The following is an 11,437-nucleotide window of genomic DNA, read 5'->3' as shown; positions in this document are numbered from 1 at the left end:
ATCAATTGTATCTTGCTATTTTCCGTTTCCCTTTTATAAAAAAAATACAAATTATTTACTGTTTTTGTGATTTTGTGCGGACTTTTGTGGAGAATTCTCGCTGTTTTCCGAAGATTGATAAAAAATACTTGAGATCTCCAAGTGTTTCCTATCAGAACCAAATGAGACAGGAAGAACTATAAAACAATTGTAATTGGTGAGCGTAGGGATGCAGATTCAGATATTTTTTTCAGGAACATGGCAGCCCATCCCTACAAGTTCACCCACTATATGAAACGGACTAGAGTACAGGTACTCAATTTAGCTATCCTTTCTTGAGTATGGATGCTTTCTGAAGTAGTAGCTGGAAAATTTAATGATTGATGATGAGAATATTATCAAGATTTAAAAAAAAAAGTTCATTTTCTTCATGTGCTGGTCTCACTCAGAAGAAACGAGGCTGAAAACAAGGGTTCATTTTTATGAGAAGTGGTATCCATGAAAATAGAAAATTTTAAAACAGTCAAGTGATAACATTATGGCTTTGTTTGGGACGGCTTTGTAGCTGCTTTTTAAAGCGGTTTTTTAGTACAAAAATTAAAACTTTTGTATTAGAAAGCTGCTTTAAGAAGCAATAAAAAAGCCATCCCAAACAAAGCTGATATCTCTTTTTAGTGTTTGAGTAGCAAACAAACACACATTTTAAAGCTCTTAAATCAAATGTAACTATTGTGAGTATGCATATGCATAAGGAAACAATCAAAATGTTTAAGGGAAATGTTCCCAGATTAGTTGAAATACGGGTGGAAGTTCAAGAGAACTGCCATAGAAGTTTTGTATCCTATGATTCTACGAGGAATCCTATCTACTTAGAATACAAGTGTTAGGATAGGCTTCTCCCCAAAGGTACTTAGGGACACTATTTAACAATGTCCTAATAATATTAAGAAAATGTCAAGTTTTTTGTTCAACCATTCTATTTTATTGATATATTAATACAAGAGGATTCATGGATAATCCTGTATTTATGAAGGAGGGAGTTTGAGAGTAACTCTAAATTAGGTGCTTATCAATTTGAGAAAGATGGGAAAGATGTTACTTTCATAATTATATTTCCCTTTCACAAGGAATAGCTAATTAATTCTAATATAAACAACATTAAATGACACAAATCATGTTGCACGAAAATGTTGAGAATCCGAGAAGGCCCACATATCTTAGTAATAGAGAAAAAGACTAAAGGGGTTACAAATATTGTTAAATTCAGAGAATTTGGGAGGGGAAATGTTTAGTTTTATTACACAAAACTATTCTTATTTATAGATCTATATAAGATATTGTAACAAGGAAACAAATATTTAGAGAATAATGCATAATTGTACTAATATAACCCTTCCTGAATCAGCCTCCCAAATAGGCAAAGAGATCGGCGTGATCCAGGTGAGCCTCCCCCATGGATCCACATGCTGGCCGTGGGATCAGGGGCTAAGGGACAGCTGAGATTTAATAACATGATCCATGTGAGCCTCTCGTGGATCCTCATGCTGGTTGTGGGATCAAGGGCCAATGGATGATTGAGATTTTTAACATTCCCCCTCAAGATTGGAAATATATATATGTCATTCCCAACTTGATAATTAGTCCAAAAAAAAAAGAGTTATCAAGTCCTTTGGTGCATCATAGAGTACTTTTGGTCAACAGCACTTTGGGAGGAATTAGCTTTAAACATTGTTGCGCAAAGGATAGCGTTGAAGCCTATCTCAATCAAGACTGCAAGGTGCAGGGAAGCAATGAAGGCTGCGTGGAACAATAGCCCTCAAGATATCGGAAATGACAATAAATACCAGAGGTGGGACTGCAAGGAAAGTGGATTAATTATCCTTCGGGTCTGTCTCCCTGTCAATTCTCAATGGAAGGTCGGCAATAAATGCACGACAGTAAAAAAGGAAAAATAATATTTTTAGGGTTGCGGAAAGCTTCAAAACATAAGCAAAAACACGTCTCAAGCGACTTGGCACTCAGTACACAGATCTCTTCCTACCCAGGTCATCCGACTCCGCCTGAACAGACTCTTGTTCGATCAACCAGTACAGGTGCACGCAAGGCCTCCGATCCCTCTAGTCTAATCGTAGGAGGGAGAACAAGTCTTGCACTATTGCTTGTCCATGCCCCCACATGAGAGGGAACTCTCGGCTCTTTCCAGATATATGCAGGAGGAGGTCCTGCGCACACTTCTGCTCGGTCGACTCTGGACGTCGCATGTAAGAGGAGCTCTCCAACTCGTCTCTCCTCGGTCTTGGATGCATGAAGGTCCTCATAATTCTGACAATGAAAGCCTGTGGCGGGAACCTATATTTCTCATAATTCTAGCAATAAAGCCCGGTAGAAGGACTAGTATTTCTCAGTTGTGGGAACTCGTATTCCTCAAAATTCAACCCTAGAGAACTTGTAATCCTCAGAATTTTGATAATGAAGGCCGGTGGTGGGAACATGTGGCAAAGTGCATGTCGGCAGGATTTGACGCAGATGTGGAGGACGTGAGAAATTTCGGGGCTAGAGGAACGAGACAAAAGCTGTCCAGATGCACACACCCGCTTGGTCCAGACGCATGATCTCTCATCCAGATGCAAGTTCTTGCTTGGCTCCTCTCAGTTCCGCCGCTACACATGCGAGAGGAGGCTACCGCGTGCTACAAGCTTCAGGGACGCACGATCCCACTTGGTTCCACCCTAGACACAAGCGCAGAATTTTATGGCTACACGCCTTTCTTGTACTGTTTGGTCGCATGCGAGAGTGGTTCACGAGACGTTCGAATCTCTCAATTGAACGTAAAGACCACGGGGTTCTCGCTCGAATTCTCCAGACGAGAAGCACAATCCGTTCGTATCTCTCAATCGAACACAGAGACCACAGAATGAAGCACTCTCCCTCCTCTCAATTGAACGTATGTAGGAATGATCAAACCAGGAACCCACTCCCTTTCCTTTCTGAAGAGAAGGTGGGGCCTTCCCTTCAGAAAGTCCAATAGTTTAAAAAAAAAAAATCAGAATTCTGGCCAAGGCAATGAAGGCTCTGATATCATGTTAAATTCAGAGAATTGGAGAGGGAAAAAGCTTAGTTTTATTACACAAAAAATATCTCTATTTATAGATCTATACAAGATATCTTAATAAGGTAACAAATAATTAAAGAATAATACATAATTGTACTAAATACTAATATAATCCTTCCTAAATTAGCTACTTAAATATGGAAGGAGATCGGCGTGATCTAGGAGAGCCTCCCATAGATCCCTAAGCTAGTCATGGGATAAAGGGCTAAGAGACAACTGAGATTTAACAGTGTGATCCAAGTGAGCCTCCCACAGATCCTCACTTGGATTACATCAAGGATTAACTTTAAGCCCATATCTTTTGGCTTTATTCATGGATATTCTTACCAAACATTTGCAAGAGGATGTACCATAGTGTATGCTTTTTGTTGATGATATTCTTCTTGTTGAAAAGACAATAGGAGTAGAAGGAAAGTTTGAATTATGAAAGTCAACCTTAGAGTCTAAAGTTCTCGATTGAGTAAATCTAAAATTTAATACATTGAGTGTAATTTTAGTAGTAATATATCTACTGGGGGGATTGTAACATTGGCCGATAAAATCATTAAAAATAGTACACGTTTTAAATATCTTGAATCTATTATTCAAAGTGATGATGATTGGGGATATTATTAGTAGAATTCAATTTAAATGATTGAAGTGGAGGAATGCATCGGGCCTAGTATGTGATAGAAAAGTACCCCTCAAACTTTCGGGAAAATTCTATATGAGGGTGGTAAGACCTGCGATGCTTTATGACATAAAATGTTGGACATTAAAAGAGAAGCATAAAATTAAATTAAGTGTTTTAGAGATGAGGATGCTTAGGTGGATGAGTAGCTTCACTCTTAGAGACAATGTGAAATGGGAATGTGAAAAAGTTGAGTAGCTCCAATGGTAGATAAGATTAGAGAGAGTCACCTTAGATGGTTTGGTCACATAAAACGTTGACCATCAAATGGCCCGGTTAGAAAAGTAGTTGTATTAGATTCGGTCTATCATAAGAAAGGTATAGATAGACTTAAAAAGACTTGGTTAAAAAGTATTAGAAATGACATTTTTTATTAGATTTGAATAAGAATTTGACTATTAATAGGATTCATTTGGCCGACCCCATGTAGTGGGATAAAGGTTTGATATTGTTGTTGTTGTTGTTGCAATATTTCATGTGTCAATTTTATAAATGGAAACCTAGATCCCTAGGATTTCTATGGTGCATACCTTTGATTACTACCTTGAATGGCCACTATGAATCCTTGGATTGTTGCCCGTTTCCACAAAGTATAGTTCTATGAATATGTTTCTCAATAATGAGGTTATTCTTTCAGCATAAATGATGACATAGATGGCTAATAGGAATTTTTAAGAAGCTCAAACATTAAAATTGATGATATAAGGAAAAGCACAACGGATGCATCAAAATAATAGGTGGAGGGAGGGAGAGAGAGAACTTGAAAAATTAGCATTAAGTTCTGTGAATTAAGCAAAAAAAGGAGATATTGAAAAATACAAATAGGTTTACTAAACAAAAAATTTAAATGTTAACTTGGGAATTTTACTGGAGAGCCTAACAACAAAAGATTTTCTAGAAACATCTCCAAAAACCTGACAAGAACAAGGGACATTCTGTGATATACCACATAGAAATACAAATAGCTTCGCATGCCAAACTATTTTCAATAATTAAATGTCTTGTACAAGTGATGAAAAGATGCCTAGAACCCATTACCATAAGACGTAGTTGACGTGCAGCTGAAGCAGAAGCAGCTCTAAGATCTAAATCCATCGTCTCATAGCCCTGTAGCAGCCGAGTGTAGATTGTTGGAACCTAATAATCCAAGAATTAATTCGAACATTCATTAGCACCCAGAAGAAAAACCAGCCTTTATCTATAGAATAAGTAATAAAAACATTCAGCCTCATAATATGATGCTCAATTGACTTCATTGATAGTAGGCACAAAACCGCTCATCATACTATTTTTTTTATTTAAAATATTATTTTCACCTCCAAATAGGAAAAATAAATGCTTCAAAACCTGATAATAGAATATAGAAAGCCAAAAGGAAATTCGCCGGTATGACCATTGGATATAAAACTAAAATTTTGGCTTGGAACTATGTAAATTAATGCTTTAACTACATGAAAAATAACCATTTCACTTATAAACCTTTTTCTTCCTCTCCTCCATAGTAAATCACACCTAATTCAATTGGCTAAGTAGGAAGATAACATGCAAGAAGCAACAAAGGTATTATGCTCTTCATAGATGTATGCTTCCATTTCTACTTCTTACATGTTGGGCGTTAGCTTTTTTGACACAACAGAAACCATCCTAGCTAAATAAGTAAAAATAAGCAGAACCAGAGACTGTAATAGAAGTCTTCATTAGAGTACAATGTCATACCCCAGTAAACAAGGTAATAGCATCATCAACTTTACTTCCATTATCAGGATACGATTCTCTCCATCTCTGCCAAACACCTCTTACACTAAATTTTGGCATAAATTCAACCTTCAAAAAAAGAAACCACAAAGAGTTATTAAGAATCAAATTGTTGAAGGTTTGAAAAAAAAAAGCTAGTGTAACACAGCACAGCCCTCAGTGCAGGTATATTTTGCGCTACAACTAGTGCAAAAAGTGAGGCCTTTGAGAAGAAAGAAATAAGCACACGTGTCAGGGGCAAGACAAAGAAAAAAGAAATGCTAGAAAAGATCCTACTATTAAACAACATTCTCAAATATATCAAAGTAGCAACGGCTAGTTTCCAAGATAGTAAATTGTGGAGTAGAGAAATATAAGACATAAGAAAACATTACCACAGCTCCAGCATAAAGGGGGGCAAGCAAACCATTGAAAAGCCCATGAACATGTGACATACAGGTTAAGGTTCCCATTGGAAAAGGGGGAAATAATAAAACTGGATGTAGAAAATTAAGCATTTAAAATAAGATTTACGTGGTATATAACATTGAAATGTTTGGATTATACAAATCATACAGTATAAAATATCCTATATCTTAACAGACTTTCAAGATTGGATATGATGCAACGGCAAGCAATGAAGAACTTGGTCAGTGCAAGTATATTCCCATGCTTCTGTTAGAATCTGGACCTGCAGAAAATGCCAAACACTGTAATAAGTTTATTGCAGGCTCACAAATCAAGTAGTAATAAGCAACGAAAATATTATTCTTACTAAATTCAATTTTAACGAATAATTTTCCAGTGCATATAGTCTTGAAAGAAACAAGTATATGAAGAACGAAAGTTTTCGCCTTTTACATCATGATTGAAGCTACATATAGTTAGACTTCTCGACTTCTCGTCCTCAATTGAGTTTCAAGTTGGTTTTCAAATGCGGTGCAAATAAATAATAGCTGCATTTCATGAGAAAAATGTTTAGGTTGGTTAAGTACCCTGACCTCATCATCATCACTAGCCTCATACGAATGATTTGTGGTTGGTGATTCCTCATTCTTCATTGGCTTTTATTGTGTGCGATATGGGGAGATGACTCTCTTACACACAAATCTTTTACCAAATTTTTAATAATGTAAACTAAAGTATATACCCTTTTTCCTTCCAAAGCCTTCCAACATTAACTCTATAAAACCCAAATTTATTAGTACATATTCAACACTCTATTGTACATATGCAAACCATCTAAGACTCCTTACTAATAAATGTAAGAGACCCTGGCCTAACTTTCTAAATTCATGAGGCAACTACTTAATCTGAACAGGAACTAAGTTGCACAACACATCATGCCCAGGCAACAACCAAGAGTTCATTCCCAATACATGATAAAGGGAGAAGGAACTTTACATACATAATTTGGAGTGATCCGCAAAAATAATTTGAATAAAGAGTGAGAAACCCGATTAGCCTCAAAAATAATTTCATTAATCAATAATTTAATATAACACGTTCAATTACAATCCATAAATTTCTACTTATAAAAATAGAGTTACAAGAATATGATTACATTTTAAATTCAAAATAAAATATAAACATATCTTTAAATCAAATTCAAATCTAATATAATCTAAAAAGAAGATAATTATACCTAATAAATAGAAATTGGTAAAAAGGCTTGAAAACTAGTCAGCTCCTTGCAACCCGAATCAACTCATTTTGATTGATTTATGAGCTTCAAATCTTTTTTGGGCCAAACTAGTTTTATGAATTGCACCAATTCAATTGGCCCATAGAGGGGGAAGCAGCATAACCGGATCATCTGATGTATCAAATGTCCTGCAGTATACAGAATAGCAGGGGGGATCCCAAATAAAGTAAATATTTGAAGAATTGGGTGTTGGGCGGCTCCAAACTTCAAATACATGTAAATATTTTTGCTGTGGACTAAAAATGGATTAGAGTGACTACACAAAATTATAATTATTTGAAATAATGTAACTATTTTAACGTGGTGGAAAGTGAATTTGGAAATATAATCTCAACTAAATCTTCAGGGAATACTATTTCAAGCTAAACAACATTGTCAACATCAAGCACTTCATCAGATATGTGCCCTGCTTAACCTCTAATAATTCATCAACCTCAGGCACAACAGCAAACTCAAGTACTGGTAATTAATTATCCTTAAGCTATAGCTCATCATCAAAAAGAGGTATATCATCCTAAACATCTTCATCATAAATTTCATCATTAATAAGAGGTATATCATCATGTATGCACAAAAACGAACATAAATGGGGAAGAATGAAAGAGATCGGCTATGGGGTGTAGGATGTGGGTCCAAAATGAAAGGGAGCAGGATGCCTGTGAGGATGCATGAAGGTGCATCTTGGTTGCCATGGGATATAGGCAAAGTGCATACAAGAGGTGGGCGTGAGGAGTAGCATGCAGGATTGACTCAAGCAAGATGTCACAGGGGAGAGTGTGTACGGGTTTTGAAAATTGGGCTTTCAAAAAATATCATTCATTAAAATAGTCTAAATTATAAGTCATCAATCTCTATTTATAAAAATATTGTTACAAGGATAAGGCTTCATTTTAAATTCAAAATAAAATATAATCCTTTAATATATGTGGACCTTGCCTTTAACACCGAAATTGATGGAGAGAGAGACAAGAGAAACATCATGTATACAACATGGAGCGATCGATATACACAAGTTGGATAAAAAAAAGGAGATTTTTTTTGCCACGTAAAAAAATATCATTCATTAAAATAGTCTTAATTATAAGTCATCATTATCAATTTATAAAAATATTGTTACGAGGATAAGGCCTTTTTAAATTCAAAATCAAATGTAATCCCATCCTGAAATCAAATTCAAACCTAATACTAGTAAAAAGAAGAAAATTGAACATAATAAAATAAATAAAGTAAAACTAAGAAAATTAGTCAATAAATAGAAATAGGCCTAAAAAAGCATCAACAACTTGTTCAATTCAGTTACTTGATAGCTAAATTTGACTACTTTTGATTGGCTATGAAAAGTTGGTCATTTCCAAACTAAACCAGTTCATTTGGTACAGCATCGTTGCATGCCCAAATAAAAGCCTTGTGACAATTGCAAAGTACTCTTTGCAGGTAGCCAACATCCCAGGGTTTTCCTAGAACTAAAACAATTTTAAAACAACGAGTGCGTAGAATTCAGAACTCTTCAACTATTCTTGAATTTACACTGGAAAAAGTAATTAAGTCTGACACCCATAAAAATAATAAAATAAAAACAGAACATTCGAGTATGCCATGGCAGCATGGACATCAACCTCAAATTTAACTCTTTTAACTATGAATACTTCAAATACCTAGCACTGCTATAGTGTCAAGAAAAAGCTGTAGTCCAACAATCACAAAAATCAAAATTTGTTCTGTTAACACACACAAACTGATTGAACTAAGGCATTGTTTGGGACGGCTTTCTTACTGTTGCTTAAAGCAATTTTTTTGTATAAATTTTTTAAATTTTGTACTAGAAAGCTGCTTTAAGAAGCAGTAAAAAAGCCGTCCCAAATTGAACCTAAGAAAAACCTTTGACCATTATTATAACATGAAGCTTAGGTTTGTTATGACCAACCAAAAATATTAAATATAACTTTGTGCTTATGAATTTAGAATAAAACAACCAAGCTTAAAAATTACATAAATAAAAGTTTTACACTCTAGATGGATGATAAAAGTATCGAAGTTCTGAATTACAAGAGAAAATGGCCGGTATTTAAAGGAAATGATAACGTGAAGTTTACATCTACGTACCTGTGAAATTATACCCTTGTGTGTGTGAACAACACCTTTGGGCTTCCCCGTTGTCCCACTTGTATACAGAATTAAAGCAGGATCGTCACCTACAGAATAAAGAAGTTTTTACATAGATTTAATAAAATGTCTATTAAGCAGAAAGGTATGAAATTCATATGATAGAATTTTCTTTTTAAAAAATGGCATCATGGAAATCCTTCATAAGAAAATAATGAAGTAAAAAAAAAACATTAAACATTAAACATTAAGTAGCATATAAATATAGCACTAAATCTTCAAACAAGTTTTACTTTTTATATTTCAAATTTCAGCTGCAAACTGTGCTAAATAAGCTTATAAGAAAACCGGAAATAAGATACAGATCAATGTTGAGAGAATATTACGTTTCTTTGTGAATCCTCATCTCAATTTACACATCAGAGCTACCAAAGAAAAACAAAAAAAAGGGCACAAGGTCCACAAGGAATTGAAATCTCTTCCCTAAAGTGCAGTACAACAAGAGAGGTAATTGAACATAAGAAACACAAATATACTGTCCCCTCTAGCTTTGTCAATTGCACCCTTGAAAGTCAAGGATGCCAGTAACCGTAAAAGAAAAAAGATTAATTAACTACACCAATTTAATTATAATTACAAGTATGAAATGCAAATGTACTTATAACCTTTCCTTATAAGTATTTATAAATGGAGAAATAAATTTTCCAATTAATAAATTATATCAATACTTCTTCAATGATCCTTTGCCATACATCAGCCGAAATCAAAACACTAAATATTTTTATTCTTTTGATAGAATACGCCAAAAAAGCCATTAATGCTGCCAATCAATTGTAATAGCATAAATAATGAATCCAATGAATCATAATTAACCAATAAAGAAAAGGGTCAAAATGGTCGCTTGACTCTTTGTGAATGGCCAAAATAGTCTCCAACTATATTAAAAGACTAATTTAGTCCCACAAGTACTTAAAAAGGAATCAAAATAATCCCATAGTGATACTATTTTGATTCCTCTATAAGGAGTTGATGGGCCAAAATGATCATTTAATATCGTTGGGAACTATTTTAGCCTTTCATAAAGAGTCAAGGAACCATTTTGATTATTTTCTCTTAACCAATATGATTATGACATTTAACATGATAAGTAGTACATTCAACAACAGCCATATACAACTATGCCCTTCAACCAAAATTAACGTTTCTGACATTTTCTCTATGATTAGTTAAAAATATCACATAAATACTACAGAATAACACTAAAAAGTGGTGATTGAAAGATATCAAGAACAAATAAATACATCATATTCAGATAACCTTCAAACTTTTTTGAATCACTCATTTCTTCTATCAACTTAGAAATCAGATGAAGCCGGTCATTCCCAGCAGCTTCAAGTGAATCTGTATTTGCAGGTCCACTGGTAACAGCAGGAAGAAGAGAAAAATTAGAAGAACACTTGGCAGCCACTTTTTCCATTAGTTCTTGATGTTCTTGGGTGCTTAAAACCACAGAGATATCCTGTATAAAAGAAACAAGTTTTAAAAACTGCCAATGCAACAACAAGAAATTCCGTAAGAAAACAGTTCAAGAAGTGAAAGGTATAATAACATTCCAGAAAACAGCCATCGTATATCCTTCCTGAAATCAGAGAAATCCCCGTGCAAGTGGAGGAATATAAAAATCGACAAGAATTTAAGCAATGAACACAAAAACATATGCGAAACATGCCTCTTAGGCATGATATCATGTTTTATATAAGCACTAATGTGAGAATATATAAGAAGCACAGATACATCACTGGGTTCAAAGTTATTTGTATCCATTACAAATTCATATCCACAGAGATACACCGCCAAAAAACTTATTAAGTTCAAAAAATAAAATGAAATCAAAATACCAGTCTAACACGTTAAAGCTTTTTTTATGCCACTTTTTTACCGCAAATCAAATTTTATCAATAGAATGAAAAGAGCACAACTCAAAGCAATTGTATAACATTGTCACATGAAAAAAAGAACAAAAAATAAAAGAGTAAAAAGCTCAAAATAGTCCCCCGACTATCAATAAATGTCCAATTTAGTCCCAAAATTTTGTATTGCCCTATTTTAGTCTATCGACTATTAGAAATTGAGC

At 34.5% G+C, this 11,437-nt stretch overlaps 1 protein-coding gene across 1 annotated transcript in view; it reads right to left on the bottom strand.

Moving 5' to 3' along the window:
• The window catches only part of LOC110091939 (malonate--CoA ligase), a gene marked incomplete at its 3' end in the record, with an annotated part of 47,521 nt that overhangs the window by 12,420 nt on the left and 23,664 nt on the right, over positions 1 to 11,437 (bottom strand). Inside the window, 6 exon segments of the mRNA XM_028697035.1 lie at positions 4,800 to 4,898; positions 5,478 to 5,585; positions 5,891 to 5,943; positions 6,117 to 6,186; positions 9,304 to 9,392; positions 10,621 to 10,822. Of these exon segments, the coding sequence (XP_028552868.1) occupies positions 4,800 to 4,898; positions 5,478 to 5,585; positions 5,891 to 5,943; positions 6,117 to 6,186; positions 9,304 to 9,392; positions 10,621 to 10,822 (621 nt within the window).

This window comes from Dendrobium catenatum, unplaced genomic scaffold (genome assembly GCF_001605985.2).
Source record: "Dendrobium catenatum unplaced genomic scaffold, ASM160598v2 fragScaff_scaffold_8, whole genome shotgun sequence".
In the NCBI taxonomy this organism is placed as follows: Eukaryota; Viridiplantae; Streptophyta; class Magnoliopsida; order Asparagales; family Orchidaceae; genus Dendrobium; species Dendrobium catenatum.
Note: the sequence above shows the minus strand (reverse complement) of the source record. Positions and strands in the feature narration are given on the sequence as shown.